The sequence below is a fragment of the Besnoitia besnoiti genome, chromosome II, assembly GCF_002563875.1.
Source record: "Besnoitia besnoiti strain Bb-Ger1 chromosome II, whole genome shotgun sequence".
Lineage (NCBI taxonomy): Eukaryota > Apicomplexa > Conoidasida > Eucoccidiorida > Sarcocystidae > Besnoitia > Besnoitia besnoiti.
In genome coordinates this window covers 3,787,059-3,808,545 of record NC_042357.1, presented here as the reverse complement: position 1 = coordinate 3,808,545, position 21,487 = coordinate 3,787,059, and the positions used below count along the sequence as shown (strand labels likewise).

Sequence of the window (21,487 nt, the reverse complement as noted above, 5' to 3'; positions counted from 1 at the left end):
ACGGGACACCCGCGCCTCTCCGAGACGAGTGCAAGGCTCTTCTTTGTCCCTCCTTTCTCGCGCCGGAGGGAAGCCAAGACGAGCGGAACGGGACAGAGGCGAAAATGCGACGAAAGCGCAGAGGGAGACAGCACAGCAAATCGAAGACGGTGATGCTTTTGCGTACGGGATGAGGGACTTAAGCGGAAGCGCCAAGGAGCCGCGGCGAAGCAGCGTTGCCGAAGAGACGAGGCAAAAGAAAAGGCAACGGCTGAATAACGAGCAGAGAGAATAGAAAAAGAAGGACGAAGCGGAAAGGGAAAATAAAAGAACTAAACGGAAACGCTTGACAACAGAGAAATTCAACACACCGAGCGCTCCGCTCCAACTTGGAAGAGCAGAGGAAAGGCTTCTTTCCCGCAGACGGAGGGAGGAAGCAGAAACAACAGAGGTCGACTTGGAAGCGAGAAGCAAGAAAAAGAGCGGAAAAACTAGAGGAAACTCAGAAAGAAAGAAAAACTTCGCGTCTCTAGCACCAAGGGCAGGAGAACAGAGGGAAACAGAGGCAGACGAGCGACAAAACGCTGAGCACAGAGACAGAGTCGTCGATTCGGAGTAAAAATTGAAGACGCTGGTGTGTCGCCGGGAAGAAGCCACGAGAGCGACTCAACAGGCGCTTGAGAAGCGAAAAGTAAATTCAGGAAACGGCTGAGAAAAAGCACACATGCGACATACCGTTTTTTTCGCGGCAGTGAGTCCGCTAATAAGGCGAGAAACCTCCTGTCTCCGCGGTCGTAGCGTAAGAGTTGCTCTTCGTGGAGCTAAGTGACATTAATTACTTTGCTTTCGCTGTCCACTGAGAAGAGACTGTCGTACTCGAAACATAGCAGCGGCCTGTACCCTTCTACCTCTCGATGTGTCTCTGTGGCGCGCATGGCTGACGTAACGTGTAGCTCTCATTGCATGTTCCCCCTCTGCATAGTCTGGTACTCACATATCAGTACGTCCTTTTTTTGAAAGCCTTAGATGCCGCATGATGAGGAGAAGCGTTATGCGTAAGAAAATTTGGCATTTACTACCCATGTGCGAGCGTCCATGGGAATTAATTCTTCATCGTCGTGACGTAGCTGATCATCCTGTAACCATCGTGACTCACTCATCATGCTATCCACATCTACGTCGCTAAAGGGGTGCGGTGAAGGCACTGTAGTGGCGCCGATACCTCAAGACTGTCGCTGTCCGAACTGTGGGGTAGCTGTATACACGCACAGGCGGTGTATGTATGTATGTAAGTATGTATGTACGTATGTACATATATATATATATATATATATATATATATATACATGAAGAGTACGATATACATATATATGTGTACATATGGTAAGAGTGGATATACGTATGTATATATGGTACGAGAGGGCTCTCCGTACTTGCCTGTCGACGCGTTAAATGGTGCAGCTGGGGGGACATGGATAGGTAGCAAATGTAGAGTGAAGTAGAATTATTGAAGGATCCGATCGGTGCGTGCAAAAGTCAGGTCTACGTGTCACGGCATGGGGCGCTGTGCTGCTGCTTTACATATAATCCAGGGGTATCTCTGCTAGAGCGAAGATCTTTTCGTGTCCGCAGACGTCTCGCGAGTTGTCCTTGACGCTCCGCTTTCGTTTGCCGGGGAGCTGAGGGCTCAGGAGCGGCGTTAGTAGTAGACCGTCCAGGACTATAAAAACAGGCAAACGCCCTCTGTTCTGTAGACACGCCAAACGCCACAGTCCTTCCCACGCACCTTCCATGACAGTGTGTTGAAACGGATGCTCACAGTTCTCAGAGCCAGCACAGCATCACCAAACTGTGGGGGTGTTTCGCTCCCTTTGCTCCCCTTTCCGCACCCCCCGAGGCACTTGATTTCTTGCGGGAAGAGCAAAGATCGAATGGCTGGTAAGGGTCCCAAAGGGATCATTGGGTCTGTTGCGTCAGCACCCCTGCGAATATGGTTTTTCTCAGTCGGTGGGGCGCACTCATTTCGATATGTGGTGTTCTGTTGTGCCGGCGTGGCTTCGAGAACGAGGTTTGGGGAGTGCTGATTCAGCAAGGGGTACCCATCAACATGTGCTCCTCGATGAACGCCGTCTTGTAGAGCATCTGCTCCCGCAGCAAATACGTCAAACAAGTCGGTAACGTAACCAGGAATCGAAGTGGCTTTCTGTTGCGTCAAGTCACTCATGCGCTGGGGCTGTCTAGCTCACGCCGGTCTCAACCATTTGAGCGTAGCTTAAACGACTTCGGCTGTGGAACACCAAAGTGCGGCTAAAACAATAAAGCTCTCCGGTTTACTTCCTGTAGGGAAGAGTGACGCACGCAAGCAGGACTAAAGGGCAACTCTATTTCCTGCAACTGTGCTCAAGGTCTGTCACCTTTCTTGGAGAACCCTTGCAAACTGCATGCGTGGGAAAGACAGCAACTGTTTGTAGCGCTGACGAGAGGTCGACAGTCAGGCACTGGAGGGCAAACAAAAGTGGGCGATCCTGCACCCAGTTGGATAGACATCTGCGAGGCCCCGCGGTGACGGAGCGATGGATCAGGGCACAGGGGTCCTTTGACTGGTGCAAATACAGACTGGAGATATTCGCCAGCAAGGCCGTTCTCAGGCGCACATCTATAGAAACGTCACCAAATGCCGAGAGGGATCAAGAAGATGTGGGTTCGACCGTACTACGAGACTCGACAGGCGCGCTGACCGTGCCCAGCGCAGCTCGCCTGGCTGTTTGCCCCGATCTCTGAACAACACGGAGATTCAGGTAAAATCCCCCTCATGCACGCTTTTCGGAAGACGAGTGAACCCTGGCTCAGGCGGCCGCGACAAAAAACTCAGCGTAGTTCACACTTCCGCGGTTTTTCTCTGTTCGCAGATCGATTCGAGCAATTGTTCAGCTGCGACACCGCGTGTGCGTTCGACTCAGCGATGCCTCCTTAGAGCTCCGCGACATTTTGAGTTTTTGGCTAGAAGAGTTTTTTGCAGCCTCGAGCAGTCTGCATTTGCATCTATCGCATTGTTTTCCTTCGTCCGAGCACCCTCCTGCAGCTGGGTTACCCAGGTCATTTCCTGCTTCGTCGCGTCCCGCCTCCTCACCCCGTTAGGAAGTTTCTATTCGTGGCTTGTTGACAACTAGCGGCGTATGCACGGCCTTTTCGCAATGCTTTATCTGCAGTAGTTCCCTGAAGAAAACCGTTAGCCTTCTTCCCTACCCAAGCGCCATCTTTTGTGTCTCGTCCGCTGGCCTCCTCGCGCCCTCCACGCGCTTTCTTCGTCCGCATCCCTTCGCGGGCCCCCTTCAATCGACAAGGCGATACAGTTTCCTTTTCGCAAACAACGAATCTCTGGATTTTGCATCTATCTGCCCCTGTCCACAGGCCGCTGCAGAGCGCGACAGCAGGAGAAAACTCGAATTGGGAGTGACTGTTTTGAAGAGCTTGGAAGGGGAATAGACGGTGGCAAACGAAGCCGATGCTGAAACGGCGAACAGTGCAGCGAGCCAGAGACGGTCCTGCCGCGCGCGGAACCCAGCCCCGTCTGGAGGAGATAAGTCGGGAGGACGGATGAAAGTCCGCTGGTGGAGAGTTGGGTCTCGAGTAGCTTCAATACATCTTAAAGACAGAGGGAAAAGAGGAAGTGTCTTCGCTTTCGCGTCGCAGGGAGGGCTCTCCTCTGCGCCTGACGACCCCCTTTTTCACAAGCACAGTTTTTTCTTGCATTCCTCACTCGCCCTCCCCCGATAGCTGGGCGGGTCTCTTCCTCGCTGTGTCTTGCAGGGGACTTGTCTGCCTCCGATTTTTTTTTTTGCTAGCCTCTGTCTCCCCTATATCGCTTGTTCTCCCTTCTTCTTTCTTGCCCTCCCTGTTGATATGAGTCTTTGTGAAACGGTGGCTGCGCAGCGGACCCCGTCCTCTTTTCCGGAGTGACCCTGCGTGTCTTACGAGGAGACACACGCGGCTCTTTCTGTCCACGGCGGCGCCTTCTCCTTCTCCAAGCCCTGACTCTGCGAATCGTCTTTTCGTGTCTACTTTTCCTTCCTTGTTCACGCCCCGCGCGCATGTGTGTTCCCTCCTGTTGGCTCTTCGCCGCTTCCCGTCGCGCCCTCCAGTTCTTTTCGGTCTCTCTCGAGACTACCTTGCAGTAGCCGTCCCCTGGGTCCTTTTCGCAATTATGGTTTCTGTGCTCCTGCCTGGACTGCTCACGTTGGCATATCTCTTGCGGGGCTTGTCTGTATCGCTCCTCGCGTCCTCTGCTGTATGTACAGCGATCTCGCGCCGTCCAAACCACCCGCTCTGTCTTCTCCTCTTCCTCATCTCGTCTTCCGCGCTGGTTGTGGCGCCCCTTCTCGCTCACTTCTCGCCTTTTCTCGCTGCCTCACTCCCCGCCCTCCTCGTGGCTTGTGCGCCGGCCTTCTCTGCCGCTCGCATCTGCTTCGCTCATCGTCCTCAACTCGGCGACCGCAGTCGGCGGTAAGGACGCGCGGCGCTGGCGTACGCGACCGCCCGTGCCGTGAGTCGTCGATTTCTGCGCGATTTTCGCCTCTTCAAACGCATTTTCGAGCCCGGAGTTCGGAAGTCCATGGGGACGGAGTCGAACTCGAAAAGGATCCGCGACGCCGCCGGAAAGCGACGGAAGCATTCCCTTTGCTGTCTGCGGACAAGACGCCCACAGGTGACGAAGAAGGGAGACAAACTGGAGGGGGTTGGTAGAGAAAAACGGTTTGAGACGCGCGGACAGTTCCCAGGCGCGCTCAGCGGAGGCGGGAAGAGGAGCGATAAGCTGAGGAGCGCGTAGAGAAGAAGGGAGACTGTGCGCTGCTCTCCGCGACACGTTCAGACCAGGAGGAACGCGGGAGGGGTCAAAATGGGTGGCGACACAGATGGGGTTTCTCCGTCGGGCGAGGGGGACTTTTTTTCTGTTTTGCTGCAAAACCACATCACAGGTGTATCTACACCTCGCTCCGACCGTCCCGCGCGGTCTCGGCCGGCTGTGCAGAAGCCTCCTCCGCCGTCTTCGTGTCCGCTAACCGCGGCTTCACTTCCTGCTTCTCGAGTTCCTTCGTTGCCGTCTGCTTCGCACTTCACCGCTGAGTCGGGCTTGCGGGCGGCGCGGCTTGTGGGCTCCTCTTTCGCGGCCTCGGCGGAGCGCCTCCAGGCGACAAATCCGCTGTCGCTTCGGGTGCCGCGGCCTGCATCAGGCTCGGCGCTCGCGGAGTGGAGGCTCCAATATGCGCCGGCGCGAGCCGAGCGCGGGCGCTTCGCCGAGCGAAGGCCCTCGCTGAACCCGCCTTCGCCGCTCTCCACCGACTGGGCCCCAGCCGAGCCCGAAGGCGACTTCGCTTGGTCCGCCGCCGCCGCGCGCCGCGGGAGAGAACACCCCGATGTTGGCGAGCACGTTTACCCCGTTCTCAGGAGCCGGACGTCCTCGTTGGAGGTTCTGGAGAAGCATAAACAGACTCTGTGGGACGGCGGGGCTGCCGGCGCGCGAGAGGCGCTTTCGGGAGCGACCCGCGACCTCGCGCTTCCGCGCACCGAGGCTTCGGCGCGAAATCGAGAGAGGCCGCAGGAGGGCGGGGAGCGCTGGCTGCCACAGAGCGGCCGACGGGACGAAGAGGGCAGGGCGGCGCCGCGGCTGAGGCGAGGCGCTCACGAGCTCCCCTGCACCGCCGGCGAGGGGCGCCGGAGACGAGCGCGCAGAGGAGACGACGCGCGAGAGGAGGACGGGGACAGAGACTGTGCAGGTCGAGAGCTGAGGCGAAGCAAGAGTGTGGTGGCACACGAGGCAGCGACTGAGAGCGAAGCCTCGGCGGAGGAGAGAGAAGAGCGAGCCAAGCGGCGAGAGGTCAAGCGGGCCTCGCTGCGACGAAGCGAGTCCGAGTCGGCGCAAAGAGTCAGCAACGCGGACGCGAAGAGGGAAAAATCCAAAATAAAGACAGGCCTTCGTCGCGTCTGCCACCTCTCTCTGCTCGCGCGCGCCGAGCACCGCCACCTCGCGCGGGGAGCGGGCTCGCGCCGCGCCCGCAGCAGCCCCGCAGTCCCTCACGACGAGGAGACAGAGGGGACTCTGGTGACACTGGAGACTGAGGAGGAAGAGGAACTGAGTACGTGTGCGACGCTTCAGTCTTGCCCGTCGACCTTGGAGGCTTTTTCTTCGCGGTCGCTTCTGGGCGCTCGCCGCAGCGCCTCCTTGCACCGCCTCCCGTCCTCTGTCTCTCTCGCGCGGGGTGTCTCCTCGAAGGCACACGGGCGTGGCGTGCATGCGCGGGCGCTGGAGAGGCGACGGCTCACCAGCGACAGCAGTGCGGGGGTTTCGCATGCGCGGTCGAGCTCGTCGGCGGCTTTCTTCAGAAGCAAGGTCGCCTCCTCGCACGGCCGCGAGGCAGCACGTGCTGTCTCCCGCGGAGACTCGCTATCGCCCGCGCCGCTGTCGCCCCTGAGCGAAGCGACGTCGCTTCAGACTGCGGGTGCGGCTGACGGCGCAGAGGAGACGCATCCGGCTGGCAGAAAAGAGCCCAGGCGGCGCACAGCTGGCCAGGGCAGACTCGGCGAGGGGCGAGGCAAGCGGCTGTCGCGGAGGAGCTGTGCGTCAGAACTCAAGAGAACCGAAAAGGAACACGCTCTGCGAGCGGCAAGGCGCCGAAGGGCGGAAGAGCGCGCCTGGGGCGGTGTCCGTACCGCGACTGAGAGCGAGACTGACGATGAGCTCGACGAAGACGAACCGACGAAGAAGGGAAGGAACGCGAGGAGAGAGAGGGAGCGCGCGACGCCTGGTCAGACGCAGAGAAAGGATGTCCTCCAGGTGCGAGGCGATTCAGAGAGTCGGCGTAGTCCGCGGAACGTCACTAGTCTCTCGCATGTCTGCACACCTCTCGAAAGTCACCCCGAAGGCAAGGAGAGGATTTTGTCACGTCAGGGTCTCGACGCCGCTGCGTCCTCTCCGCTCCTGGGTCTGCTCGCTGCGCAGACGAGCGCGACGAACACTTGGGTAGGAGGAGAGGCCTGCGTGGAACGAGGCGAGCGCGAGCAGCAGATCGTGGTTTCCTCCTGTGCGTCGTTGGCGCCCGCCCCTCCTGGTCCTGTGCAGTGTTATGCCTCTCTCCCTGATGTCAACGGCAGCAGCGAGAGCGGCTTCGCGCAGCTCCTCGACGAGGTCCTGCGCTCGTCTCCGCAGTTGCTCTCCAGCCTCCTTCAGTCTTCGTCTGCGCATGAGCTTCTTGCGAAGCACGCGCTTCAGCTGGTGAAGAAGCAGACCGCAGCGACCTCCCTCGGCGCTCCTTCTATCTCCGCCGACTCCTCGGCCGTGCCCAGCTCCTCCTCTGCGTCCCTGCGGACCAGCGCGTACACGTCTCCCGGCCGCCCTTCGTCTTCTGCGCCTTTCTATGCCTCGCAGCCGGTGCAGGCCTGCGAAGTCCTCGCCGCTGTGGGTCGGTTGGCTCTTCAGCCCTCCGCAGCGAGCCCGTCGCTTTCTTGCGCCCCGCAGCTCTGTCTGCCTCAAGCCAACGCGGCCAGCGATGCGGCGCCGGCAGGGCGTGGGGGGGTCGGCACCACAGACCAGCGCCAAGAGAGCAAGTCCAACGCGCGAGAAGGTAGAAAAACCGAAGAGGCTCGAGCGAGCGGGATTCACACGGCGAAGGAGAGACAGGCGCTGCGGCGGACTCTGCTTGCCAAGTGCCAGGGAGACGTTCAGGAGATGAAAGAGAGAGTGCTGCACCTGCGAGTCGGAGTCGAACAAAACCTGTCAGACATGAAAGAGTGGATGGTGACGGCCGCCGACGAGATCGCGCAGGTGTACGTACACCACCCTCACCCGGTACGCCGCACGCCTCCGCAGACAGGACTCGCGCGGAGACAACTCTGCTCTCTGTTTCCTGCCACCACAGAGGCCCCCTCTCTCTGGGAGTTTTTTCTGAAACTCGCACTTTTTTCCAGGCGCTTAGAGAGTCGCAGTTTTCAATCTCACGTCAGGTGCTTTCTTTCTCTTCTCATCAGGGACACGCGTCTGAAGACGCACTCGCTGTCGCCAAGCTCAAAGAGGAACTGGAGAGAGAGCGTTCGGCATTTTCGCTGTCGCAAACGCAGCAGCAGGAGCGCCTCTCCCTTCTGCAGCTCCAGGTGTATGGCCTCGAGGAGCAGCTGATGCTCGCCGAGACGACTCGCGACAAGCACGAGAAAGCACTCGAGCAAATGCGACTGCTAGCCAAAGAGGAGGTGAGCGAGTTTGGTGGAAAGGGCGAAGGGCGGCTGCTCAGCTTTGTTGCTTGCAAGCAAGACGTCCGTGTGCAGGGGTCACGGGGCAGGCGACTCACTGGCCAAGGAGCCATTCACGCCGCTGAGGGGCGGAGGGGGGAGGAAGGGTTAAAGAGGACGCTATCCACGTGTTTGTCTGTCGACACTCGAACTGAGTTCACTCAGTTCGAAGTTAGCAGCAGTTGCGGAGGCGCTCCGCCCAGCGGACGCTCTCTGAGTAGCTAGTCACGCGAGAAACGCGGCGAAAGCGCGCTGCGGGGAGACACAGGAACGCCCCATGGAGAGGCAACAGGGGGCGAAGGAAAAGAAGTGAAAAGCCCGAGCCGGAAGAGGCCCGCAGCGAGAAGACGTCGGAACGGAAAGGCAGCGTGGGTAGCAGAGAGAAGCTTTTCCGACGGGGATCGCATGCAGAGGCAGGCATCGAGAACGATGGGCATTCTCCACTGATTGCCCAGGGGCAGGGCACTCTTGCGCCTGCGAGGAGACTGGTGTGTTTCGCTTCTTCACGGCGCTTTTCTGACAGGCAGAGACTCATCGCGACAAGGTTCGCAGTCTCCGGGCGGAGCTCGAGGCCCTGAAAGAAGAGAAAGACGAGCGTGAGCAGGAGGAAGAGAAGAGGCGATGCAGGCAGACCGACGCCCTCGAGGAAGCCAAAGGCCAGCTGGAGCAGACGATGAAGGAGCGGCAGAAACTCGAGTTGCAGCTGAAGCGGATGACCGTCGAGCAAGAAGAGGTGAGAATGCAACGAGGGGGAGGGGCGGCGACGGTGAGAAGAGAAAACGACCGAGCCCCAGAGAAATGGGGGCAGCGAGGGACCCGCAGGAGGGAGAGCGGCCGCAGAGGAGCGTCGACGCGCAACCGCAGTGCGCTGCTCCGCCGCGCAGTGCAGAAGCCGCTCGAGACAGCTCAGGAGACCCTAGAACCCAGCGGCGGCCGCGGGGGGAGGGGCTGGCGGGGAGGGAGGGAGGGGCGGCAGTGCAAAGGAGGAAGAGACCGAGCCCGCGTGGGAAGGGCAGCCGACGGAGGTGAACTGGCGAACGAAAGCGCAGAAGTGAAGAGAGCACGGAACGCAGAAAGCAGGAAGGCGCGTGCGCAAGACGAGGGAACGGCTGCTAAGGCTGCAGGGTAGGCGGTCGAGTTTACTTGGAGATGTCTGTTTCGACGTGGGCTCGCGTGTGCATTTCCTCCGTGTTGGTGCAGCTTCGGCGCGAACAAGAGACGCTGCGCAGCAAGCTGAAGGAGAGCGAAGAGGCTCTGCGGGAGACGCGCGAGCGAGAAGAAGTGGAGAGGAAGAAGCGGGAGGCGCTGGGAGAGGAGAAGGCGAAGAGCGACCGCGAAGAAGCGAAACTAGTCGAAGACATTCAGCGTCTTCACGCGGCCCTGGGCGCCAAGGAGGGCATTCTCACGGAGATGAAGAAGGAAACGGAACTTGTCAAGCAAGAGCTCGAGCAGTAGGTTGCAAAGACAGCTGATTGCAGCGAGGGGCGACGGCAAGGAGGGATAGCGAGACGGAAATCGAATGGCTGAGGCGAAGCAGTGGGATCATCCGGGGCGCCCGTGTACGTGTCCCGGTCTTTGCGCCTCTCGGCTCCAGGTCACCTCTTAATCGCGCCTCTCTGGTGTTGATTTCGTGTGCTTGTCTACACGAGTGCGCTTGTGTCTGTGTAGAGGTTACGTCTTGTGTCTGATTATCGAGCTCGTGCGTGAGGCTTTCCCCTTTTCTGCGCTGCAGAGAGAAGCAGCTGCGAGCGCTGCGCGAGCAGGACAAGGCGGAGGCCGAGACAGAGCTCGCTGAGCTGCGGAAGCGCGAAGAAGAGGAGAAGGAGAAGACGCAGAATCTTCAGCAGGAGCTGACGCGCCTGCAGCGAAACGTCGAGCAGACGCACAGTCAGCGGGAGCAGGAGACGCGCAGACAGGAATCCGAGAAAGAGAGGCTGCGGAAGCAGATCGAGGAGCTAGAGGCCGAGAGGCAGGCGATGCAGGTGGGACGTGGCGAGCGTAGACCGGAATGCAGTTCGTGTACCCTTCACCAGACCTGAAAAAGGGAGAAAAGACAAGCCCAAAGCGGCGAGAAGGAGCCCCTCAAGCGTCAGCATCCGTCGGTTTGCATATAAACGTTTTTGGGAGATGTCGCGTCTTCGTGGCGGTGTCTGCGGCTCTCCTGAGAGTCCGCCTTGCTGCGTTTTTTCTCTTCTGATCTCGCAGGCCGATGCCACCGCGCGCCTGGAGGAGCATCTGCGAGCCGAGGAGAAGCTGCGAGAGGAGGCGCAGAGTCTGCGGGTCCAGCAGCGAAGAAAAACGAGTGTTGAGGAAGAGCTGCTGGCGACGAAAACCGAGCTGCAGCACCTCAAGGACGAACTCAAGGTGAGACCTCGCCGCCTGAGCAGGCGTCGCCGAAGCTGCCCAAACCCCGCGTGCTGCGGATCCTGCGTGGAGACTTCTGTCCACAATCATATATATATATGAATGTATATACATATATCTATTTATGCATACATGTGTATCTGAAAACGCATGTGGGGGGGAGGCGGCTTCTACCTTCGCGCCGCACATTCGACGGACTGCGTGCGACAGTGGACGCGCATTCTCGCCAGCGGAGAGGCGAGAAAACATGGAGGTGAGGCGCAAGAATGTATGCGCCTGGAAGGGCGTGTGGGTTGAGGCGGTGGAGACTCCTCCAGTCTGCTGGCGGCTTGCGCTGCGTGTCTGCGTAGGATCTCTTGGCGGAAGAAGTCGGAAAGCGCGATGCGCTCGCGGAGGAGAACGCGAAGCAGCAGGCGGAGCTCGAGAGCAAGCAAGGCTTGGTCCGCTCACTCCTGCAGCAGAAGTCCACGCTGGAAATCAAGCTCCAGGAAACGCAGAGGCGCGAGATGAACCTGCAGCGCGACGTTCGGAAGGCCGAAGAGGAGATCCAGACCCTGAAGCAAGCGGCCGCGGACGCGCAGCTCGAGCGGGACCAGCAAAAGCTTGCTATACAGAGAAAAGACATGGAAGAAGAACGCCTCAAGCAGCACATCAAGAAACTCGATGTAAGAGGCGCTCAAACTAAAAAAGTGCGCTGCTTGGCGACGTGCCTGGGGCAGAGCTTCTGTGCCTATACCTGCGATCCCGCTTGTTTAAAAAAGCCCTGAATCGCGGCGTCTACGTGTCGAGAGCGGCCTGAGTCCGTTCTCGGCCGTCTGAGGATGCCCTTGGCAGCCGCTGGAAGTCGATGGATTTCTCTTTTGTCGGGAGCTAGCCATCGCCTTCCTCGGATTTTGTCGTTTGTGGCTTCCTCTTTGAGCGACGGGCTCCATTCTTGTGGCGGGCGTTGGTCGGTTTTCGCGGCTTTCGTCTCGTTTGTAGTTTTACCGTCGCGGTATTCTCTCCTCCCTGGCGTGGCGTGTTTGTCTTCCTCAGCTCGCGGCGAACGTGCACCAAGAAGAACTTCTTCGGCGGCAGCAGAATTTGACTGAGGCGCTGGAGAGGCACCAAGCGACCTTGCGCGCGGCCTCCAAGTGGAAGTCTCTATATACCTCACAGCAGAGCGAGTTGCAGCAGCTGCGGGGGCAGCTTGTGACTCTACATCGTTCGCTGTTGAAGCGAGGAGAAGAAGAAGACTCGCTTCTTTTCCTGCATCTGGAAGACCAGCTTTCAGTCTGTCCCCCACAGGAAGGCCAGGAAGGCGGCGACGCTATCCTCGATGAGCTCGAGCAGCTAGAGGCGACGGATGGGCGGGGAACGAAGAGACGCGAGGGCGACGAGCAGCTGGCAGGCGACCCGCAGCGCGGCGTGCGCACAGCTGCGGCGAGAGCGTTAGCGCTGCTCCTGAATGCGCCCGTCTTTCAGCCGACCCACAGCAAGCGTGTGTCCTCTCTTCTCTTGAAAGACGAGGACCCGGCGGCAGAGGGCCTGCCAGACGCCTCTTCGCGAGAGAGGGAAGAGCGCGAAGAGGTTGAAGCCAAAGGACGTGGCAGCGAGAAATCAGGCAGTTCCCGCTCGCCTCGCCCCTCCGCAGTCGGGGGACTCTCCTTGGCGCTACTCGAAGCCGCGGGCCGCGGCGAGGCTGCTGAGGCTGCCGACGAGGCGACCGGCAGCGATCTCTCTTCTTGCTCTCCAGTTTCGTTCTGCAAGCCCTCGCGGAGTCGCGGCCGAGCGCAGGCTGCGACTGCGGTCACAGCCAGGGAGGAGGCGTATGCCTTCCACGGCGGAGCGACGCAGAGCCGCGACGAGCATGGGAAGCGCGAAGACGGTCGCGACAAGATGAGCGAGGAAGGCACGCCGCGGTTTGGGCCGCGGGAAGTGCGAATAGGCCTTCTGGAGGTCTGCGCGTCCAGCGGCATCAAGAGACAGTCCCCGCCAGCCGAAGACCGGCTCTCGTCGCGCGAAACGGCAGGTACGCCTTGAGGCATGGGTGACGGAGGGGCGAAGGGACAGAGCAGAAATCAACGCGAACAGATACTGCGAGCTTGGGGGGTTGGGGGGGGGCAGTAGTGCGAGACGCACGCATGTGCGTCTGTCGGTCGTGATTGTAAATCTGGCCTCCGGTATCTGTCGCGGAAAGGCAAGGGGGTGACTCTTTCTCTCCGGGTGTGTTCACGGCTTCGCCGCCGCAGATGTAGGCTTGTATGTGCACCTAGAGAGCGTTTCTAGATCGACTGTTACGAACGCGGAGGTATAGATTGACGGGGTTCCGACGCGACTCGGAGACACGCATCAGCGGGGTAAGCGGTTCTGTGAGCGGTTTGCGGTGGTGCGTACAGGCTCCTCTTCGTCCCTTCCTGGCCTTCCGACCGGCACCACTAGCCGACAGACGACGGCAAGCAGCGACGCATCAGACACCGTGGTTCGGCTTGTAGAGGTGGCGGGCGAAGGCCGCGGTAGAGACGCGTTTGGCAGGCGCGAGGAAAGCAACGAGAACTCCAGAGAAGCTGAACGCGGCGGACGCCCGCAGGACGCAAACGCCGGAGACGAGCTGAGGCTTCAGAAGACGAACGAGCTAATGCAACTGCGCAGACAGATCGAGGAAGTTCGGAAGGAGGAAGGCACGCGAACCCGAGAACTTTCTCAGGTAAAACCACGGGCACCCCGTGGTGCACGCACACGCAGCCGGGGGCGGGGGGGGGAAGTGGGGTCGGGCTTTGTGCGTCGCACATGAGGCACTCCGCTGAGGTGTTTGCCTCGACTCTCCCTGTGCGCTTCAGTGCATGTCGTGATATTTGTGTAACTGTCCAAATTGTGGTTTCTCACATGCACACTGGATGCCACTCTACTTAATGCACTAACCGGATGGCTCGGTCTTACCAGCTCAAGCTTCTTTTCGACGTCGGTCCTGGCGTGTCGGACGTGCAAAAACTGCAGCGAAGCGGACAGTGTACTTTGGGAAATGGCCTCCACCGTGAGAAGACTTTGAAGACTACCGCATTTCACGCCCCTAAGTTTGTATGCACATCAACCGGTAGCTTCTGTGTGTTTGTCGGTGGCGCGTTTCCCTTCTAGTTGTTTTTTCGTGCTGCGGTCTGTCACGTCTTCTTTTCAGCATGTGCACACGGTGTACACGCTGGAGGAGGAGCTGGCGGCTGCCGAGGAGAATCTGTCGCGCGCCACCTGTACCTGCGAGATCGCGTTCCACGACATCCTCGCGCAGAGCGGGCGGTATCACGTGTCGGCCGAGATTTTGCAGAAAATCGAGGCCGCCGGGAAGGACGTGAGTCTCCTGCCCTCTCTGCGGCAGATGCTACGAGCGCACCTGAGGGAGAAAGAGAAGAGCCAGAGAGGGTATGCGGAGGCGACGGCAGCCAAGCCGCGGAGGCGCGGGCCTCTCGGCAGGTTCGACTTGCGAGACAAGGCCGAGAGAGACCTGGATCGCGAACCCCTCAGCGACGACGAGCAACAAGAAATGGTTCTATGGATGAATCACTTGGTCCAGGAAACGGAGAGGTGAGGAGACAGAGTGAACCCTGCGCGGAGGCGTACGCGGCATTCAGCGTCCGACGCGACAGAAGCGAAAAAAACAGGCTTCCCTGTGTAGTTTTCTGTGCGGTTGTCGGCGACGGGGTTGCTTCTACACAAAAAGCGATGCGGCGCAGAATCGCGTGTTCTACCTGTGCATGAGAATTTGAAATATTTGTGTATGAATTTTGCGTATCTAGTGGCTCAACTTTTATTTTCTGCGTCTGCATTTATGCAGAGGCGTCTTTATCGTTTGTGTATGTGTGGCACTGTTTGGCGTTGTGTGTGTTCTCAGAGCTTGTTTCATTTTGGAGGGTGCGCACGCGGCTCGAGATGCTGCGGCTCGCGAGCGCCAGCAGCTGCAGCAGCAAGTCGAAGTTATTTCGTCGGAACTCCGAGAAAAGCGTCTGCGTTTGCGCTCACTTGACGACGAGGCCAAGCGCCTTTCTGCGTCGCTCTCCAAGCTTCGAGAGAAAGAGCGCACGTGCCTCCTCGTGATTCAAGGCGGGAAGGCCCGGTCGCGCAGTCGCCCGCTCCTCAACGTTTCCCGAGCCGCCGGAGGCGTAGCCACAGTTCTGAAGCAATCTGCGGAGACTGTCTTCTCCGTTCACGCGTGCACCGAAGCAGTCGGCGTGAATGGGCTGGCGACTGGACGCGAGCGAGAGCCAAGGGACGAAAAAAGTCAGTATTCCGCCGGGAGACGAACCTCTGACGGCCAGCGGAGGCAAGGCAGGGGACACAGAGAACTCAAGTCAATCTCCTCACGCACAGAAGATGACTCCTTCTTGGGTAGCGCGGGACAGGGCGAGGCACTCCTGCGGCAACACACTGACGCCTCTTCTTCAGGCTCAGCTGGCGAGCACAGGGGAGACGAAGTAAGGCGAATTAGAAGCGAGAGTCTATCCGCTTTGGTCGACGAAGAGGAAAAGCGGCATTCACTCTATAAGTGCGCAGAAAACGAGGAATCGGTGTTTTCTTCGTCGACCTCGGTTTTTGACCGGTTGGAGATGGAGCACCAAGCTGCCGCCAGCGCTGATGAGAGCGGCGCCCACGGAGGACGACGAGCCGGGGGCTGTACGTCGGAAGACCCACGCATGCATTCCAAATCCGATTCCTCGCGGTCTCACATTGCGCAGAGCGGCCGCGACATGCAGGCTAGCAGCGGAGGGTGTTCGTTCTGGGTTCCGTGGTCGGAGTCAAAAGGGGCGCTCGAGGGTCTCCGTGCTGGGAGCGTGCAGGCACCCGGCGTGAAACTCGCCAGCAAGTGAGTCGGCGGCGCTGCGCCCTCACTGTTGACGGAGACACTGGAGTCGCGGCGGCTCGCGGTCGCACGGGAAAACAGATAACAGCAAAAAGAAGTCCACGAAATGGGGTGGAGAGGATAAGGTGGCGAACTGCAAAGGAAGGGCGGCGGACGGCGAAGCAGCCAGCACACGGCAAAGACCGAAGGGATCAGAAATGAGTAGGCGCGGGGGGCGAGACAGAAAGAAGAACGAGCTCTCTCGTGGGGCGAATACTGCAGAGTCAAGCAAGATGTTCGCTCCTCGGCAGACTCGTCTGCGGATGCAAGTGCTATGCTCAGTTTTATCTTGGCGTCGGCCTTGTGGTTCCGATTGAATCGAGCAGAGTTGCTTAACGTACAGAGATGAAAGATAAGGAGTGGAAGTCAGGACTAAAGAGTGTAGCGCAGAGATTATTTCAAAATGCAAGGTGTGTCGTTTTTTAAAGTGTCACTCAACTCTTTCTTTCGTGTGGCGTTTCCCATGAGGGCACAGTAGAGACTTACGACGTTTTTTTATGTTCCGTGGTACATTCGGAGTGCCTCTCGAGTGTGAAAGAATTATTCGGCCTTAAAGGAAGATTTTCTTCTCACGAACGGAGCCTGCGTTGATCCTGAGTGGAAGCAACGAGACTGAGCCTGCCGGATACGCGGATTATCCACTACTCCGTAGAGCTGCAGCAACAAATGGGCATTAGGCTGAGTTCGAGGAGAGATATCGCAAGGCCATTGCCACGTGCAGACGGTACATTGTCAGTAAACCGAAGAAGCGCCGGTGAAGTCAAGCCTGCTAGTCGCGCACAGTTGAGAGGATGTTTTGCTTGTATTGATTGCCGCGTCACAATTCAGGCATCGTGCAATAAAATGAGTTATCCTCGCAAGCAGACTGTGTGTGTCCTTTGCAGGGTCACGTGGCTTCACTTGTACTGGCGTTGTGTTGGTGTTGCATCTGAAAGCATACGAGTTTCTGCCAACGCATTATAAATGGTAAAAGTCGCTCCTCGAGTAGCCGATTCCCTGACACCAAGATCCTGATTGGTTCAGCTCTAGCTTCTCAGTCGGCATGTTAGCGCAAGAACCAAAAGTGCAGCTGTCCAACGGGACCACGCTTAGCAGCCAGAAAACGGATCGGCTTCCTGTGGTGACGGGATTCTTGACTGGCCGCCTATCCTAGGTGGCTTTGAGGTCACACTTCAAGTGGGAAGGTCTTGGCGTGGTATCATCCTCGCAGTATGGACAACAGCCGAGCATCTTGAAATATTGGCAAAAGCAGCTTCATGTGCGTGGTTCGGCCAGCAAGCGATCTGCTGCATACGTCTGCCTACGGAGGGACTGGCCCCAAAGCGCCGAGCTGCCCTGTTCGGTAGCGGGATCTACATTTGTTGTCGTTCATTTGCGGTGCTTGTGTGTCGGACCTCTAGTATATCAGTTCTGTGCTATGAGTTTTTATGCGCTCACTTCCTCCCTATGCGGCTGCGCCTGTGGACAGAAGCTGGCTCATTGTGACGGGCCCTGCTATTGTGGAGACGGCGTATTTCTGGCCATGATGAGATCGTGAGTTCAGAAGCAATTGGTTGCGGTATGTTTCCTGTCACCGACAAGGATGCGATGAACTCGGGGGCTAATGTTAGGTTCTCATGGTGCATGCCGGCAACGCACGCCGGCATGCACCATGAGAACCTACAAATCGCTTCTCGATTCGTGCCTCGTGCAGCACATACCCGTGAATGTGTCGCCAGCTGTAAAGTGAACAAGCCGACGGCGCACGATGCTGATTGCATCCAAGCAAACAAGCACCGTTTCCGCCTCCCGCGTCTACCTGGATACTTCGGAGCACAGTCGCAAATGATGTGGAAAGTAGCAGGTCCCTACCGACCGCTAAAGGCACGTTGTATGTTTGCATTTCAAGAGCGGCCTCGTGGAAAAGCAAATGGGCTTCAAGACTCCTCGGCTACCCACCTCACACAGACGATGCGACTGGCCCGATAGAGATACCGGGCAGGACCAACGAATTTTCTGTTAACTTTAAGTCGCGATAAATTTCTTGGAGAAGCGCGACCCACTGCGGTCGCGGTAGGGCCGGAAGAGCCCGTGCCTTTTGAGAAATTGCACACTCGTGTGGGCGCGCGTGCTGCTCGTCTCCGCCGGTCTCTCTCTCTGCATCAGCGTCGGCTTTTTGCAGAGAAACAGAATTTGATCCTTCACTGCTGGCCCGGAGCTCTGTCTGTTCGTCTGACTGTTCCACTTGGGGTGAAATCGGCGTGGATATCTTGTGTACCTTATGGGAGCGTGGCTCCTCATCATGCTCATTGTTGTGGATTATGTTTGTTGGCGTGCCTCTGTTCGGTGTGCAGACGTCGCGGGCAGAAAGTTCTTCAAGGATTTGCTCGAGTAATTCTTGCTTTAGGTGGAGCTTCTGCAGGAACGTTCTCTGTCGAGAGTGCACTAGGCGGACCGCATCCAGCAAACGAAAGCTGCTCTCGGCGCACCAGGAAGCCGCGGGGTCGTACACCACAAATGAGACACTCTCGGGTGCAGCGAGAGGACTAACCCTGGAGCGGATAAACACAAAGAATGGGTGTGCGGATGCTCCTGCTTCTGTGGGGACTCTTTCCACGAGCTGCGGATGCCGAAACGTGAGAGTTGCCTGGAAACCTGAGGTATTTTCAGGAAGGGACAGAGTGTCCAGAAGGCCGAGTTGCTCCCCCACAGACAGCGTCCTGTGTGCTGGGCTGGGCGGCGTCTGGGAGACTGCTTCCGAATCCTCTCCTCTCGCCGATGGTCCCGGAGACGGGTATGGCAGCTGTGCCTCCTCGGTCTCCAGGTTGACGCGTTCGAGGACCAAATGCCCGTCCTCATGCCTCAGCCTAGACGCAATAAAGCGAAGAAGACCTGCTGACAAGGTCACGTCGTTGTCCGTTCGCCTGCAGGCTTTTCCAAATTCACCCGCGGCGGTAGCAGGAGCGTAAGCCGATTTACAGACGCGGCGGCTGCGCGCGAGGAATTTCTCATACTCAGTTGCGGCACAATGCGTGTCGATCCAGGCCGTTAGCAGCTGCGCAGATCGCGGGCTGAACAGGCGGGCAACCAGGTGCCTGCCAGAACGCTGGTAGAGGAAGACGAAGAAGTGGGATGGCCCTTCCGCACAGTCTGCCTCTCCACCGATATCGTGATAGCCACGATAGACGAGCATTTCGTTCGTCTCTTCGAAAAAAGACTCGTCGAACTGTTCTTGGGAGACAGGCTTGCCCGCGCATCCCGTCGGCTTTTGGTAGCACAGTGTCACAGGTTCGCTGATGGCGTGCGGCTCCCGACTACTTTCCTGCACCGGGGTTGTGATGTTTTGGTTCTGCACGTCCGTGGAGACGCCGGTTCCACATATCTGCAAATTTGACAGAACGTGCTGCACGACGCCCTCGAGAAACTCGCGACTAGGGTCGTGGGGCCATTCCCGCATATCTAACGCTTGAATCTGCACGTTGGACGACTTGGTGTCATATACGACTAAGATAAGCTGTGCCTCCTGGTCCGAGAGGCTTGTGTCGAGTTCTCGCGAAAGCACGGATCGCTGGAGGTCGTGGAACGTCCTTGGAGTGCTGTCGGCGGCCCTCGTGGGATATCCTTCTGTAGAGCTGCACTCAGGCACGGTTGAGATGCCTTTGTCCAATATCCTAGCGGCTTCTACTGAGGGACAAGGTTCTATCTTGAATCCTAGGCGACCCCTACATGTCTCGCTCTCTCTATTTTCCGCTGTCGGTCCGAGACTCGAAAGCCCGCTCTCAGCATCGAGGCCCCCGTGCAGCTGGGATCTCTGAAGTGATGCTGGGCGATTCGCTGCCTTTTGATCCCCTCTGCGCGGACAGCTTAAGTGGATGGAAACAATGAAACATCGGTCAGATGAAACGCGGACTTCTCTGTGAACCTCAGCGCACCCCCGCGGACAGTTCCACGCTGTGCTTTCAGCATGCTGGTCTGAATTTCTTCCCAGTGATTGTGATGCTGGGAAGGGGGCACCTCCTTTGGTTGATGGCCGCTGCTGTTTCTCCTGCACCCGCCGAATTGCCTGTCCCAGGAGCTCCTCGAGGTTCCGGAAACTCCGAGCCTGGGACTCGCAGCTCTCTACACTGGCATCGAACCCCTCGAGCGCCGCTCGGCATTCCGAAAGCTTCGCGCGGAGAGAGTAGTCGTCGGCAAAACTTACGTCACGGGCGGCGAGTTTTCTGCGAATCTGGAGCTCTTCACATTTGAGACGAGCTACAGTCTGTTCGAGGTTGCCTGCATACTCCAATTGGCGGAACTGCTGCTGGGTCGACCGCAGCTTGGACCGAAGTTCCATGTTTGTCGACAGAAGATTGGTTACAATACGCCTGAATCGCTCCCACTCAAGCGTCGTCAAAATCACGTGTCTGCCGTCTGCCGTTGCTTGAGCCTTTGTCAAGGAAATGCTATTGTAGGCTCCGACCCCAGAAGCAGGCAATACAGTGGACACCTGCCCAGGTGAGTCGCCTGCGACTACCACAGCTGCTGTAGCACTGACCGTGGCCCGGCTTCCAACTGAACAGATGCTGCTGCTCGCGAGATTGGCATCCACGTTTTTTCCGTTTTGTCTTGACTGTCCCGCGCAAACTTGGCTCACGCGTGGGTCACACGGACCGGTACGAGGCAGAGAAGTTGCGCAGTCTCTGTTGCTTGTCACAGTGAGCCGGGCGGCCCCGCTGTGTGCCTTATCTAGGAACACGGAGTCAATCTCCACTGGTTGAATGCGGCCGAGGTCTTCAATGAGTCTTTCTTCCTCCAAGAAGAGGTCGATTGCTTCTTCCATGTGGGAAGACGCCAGGGGCGCCCCAGCAGTGTGGGGGCCGCTGTTCGTCGTGTCGTTTCCATCACCACCGGGAAGCCTACTCGCTGTATCCGGTGAAGGCTCCTCGAGGGCAGGCACTGTTCGAGAATGGAGACGAGTTGAAGGAGATGTGCGTTGTACAAGTAAACTCGTGGCTGGACCAGGTTGGCGACTATTGTCAGTAGTCATCGGGCAGCTGCGAACTGCTGGTGAAGCCCCCGAAGAGCGTGGGGAGGTCGCCCGTGAAGAGCGGTCCCGTTGAGGCAGTTCCGGAAACAGCGGGGAACTTTTAACGATGTACTTTCTCTCGAAAAACGTCCCGTAGACTTTTGGGAGTGCCTGCCTCGGCGTCGCTCGCGATCGCGCGCGGGGCGAGTCGTTGCCGGCCCCTGATGGCTGTCCTCGGCAGTCTAGGTCAGCTCCGTCAGCTGCCGAAACCATTTTGGACTCAGCGACGTCAGGAGCGGCTGCAACGATCTGAGCGACTGCTTGGCTGCACGAGCTGGCGACTGTGATTTGTTGTTGATGCTGCCACGTCGGCCACGTGGCTCCGTCAGCGAGAATGTGACGCCAGGGCCTCTCTGGTGTGCTATGTGCCTGATCGCCCTCCGCCCTGTCTTCCCCAGGACTGCATAGGAGCAAAGTCGGACGAATTACGCTACTGCTGCTGCTGAGGCGGCATTCGGTGGCCTCGTTCTTGATGGACGATGCTCTGAAGCAGTATCCATGCAACTCCGTGCCTCACGAATTTTACTGCATGCAAGAGGAGCGCCCCACCGACAGCATGTGAACTCGATTCGGAGCACTTTGCTCAGCTGCGCGCATGCCAGCCAGACCTTGCACAAGCTCGAGCACCTTCCTCGCATTACAGGACCTACCTGGAGAAGCACGGTTTTGAACAGCTTAGTCATGCCGAGATTTTGTTGGGAACGGGATCTTTGGACACAGCAGCAACTGGGCCGGGTAGGCGACCACCACCCATACTGTAGGGCAAGGGAACATGACCGCCGCTGAGACTTTCAGGTGGTCAGAGTAGGCTGTTGTTGTTGAAGTGAGCTCTCTAAACTCTGGCAGGCGCGCCGGTTTGCATTGTTCGGCCCAACGGAATCTGCCTTGATTGGTGGTGACACCGGACACCCTGTTGAGGCTAACCTGAAAATCTCTATGCTGCATAGCGC

At 58.3% G+C, this 21,487-nt stretch overlaps 2 protein-coding genes across 2 annotated transcripts; one reads left to right on the top strand and one right to left on the bottom strand.

Annotated features, from left to right (window-relative positions):
• Positions 1-4,876: 4,876 nt before the first annotated feature.
• Positions 4,877-15,458, top strand: BESB_038980 (uncharacterized protein; the record flags this gene model as incomplete). Its single annotated transcript, XM_029362484.1, has 11 exons — positions 4,877-7,822; positions 8,002-8,220; positions 8,783-8,992; positions 9,460-9,710; positions 9,992-10,241; positions 10,465-10,623; positions 10,974-11,288; positions 11,659-12,634; positions 13,002-13,309; positions 13,778-14,178; positions 14,486-15,458. The coding sequence occupies 11 exons, from the start codon at positions 4,877-4,879 to the stop codon at positions 15,456-15,458; spliced, it is 7,008 nt and encodes a 2,335-aa protein (XP_029221449.1).
• A 1,971-nt stretch (positions 15,459-17,429) lies between these two features.
• Positions 17,430-20,750, bottom strand: BESB_038970 (uncharacterized protein; the record flags this gene model as incomplete). The annotated part of the gene is made up of 1 exon (XM_029362483.1): positions 17,430-20,750. The coding sequence occupies one exon, from the start codon at positions 20,748-20,750 to the stop codon at positions 17,430-17,432; it is 3,321 nt and encodes a 1,106-aa protein (XP_029221448.1).
• Between the last annotated feature and the right edge of the window lie 737 nt (positions 20,751-21,487).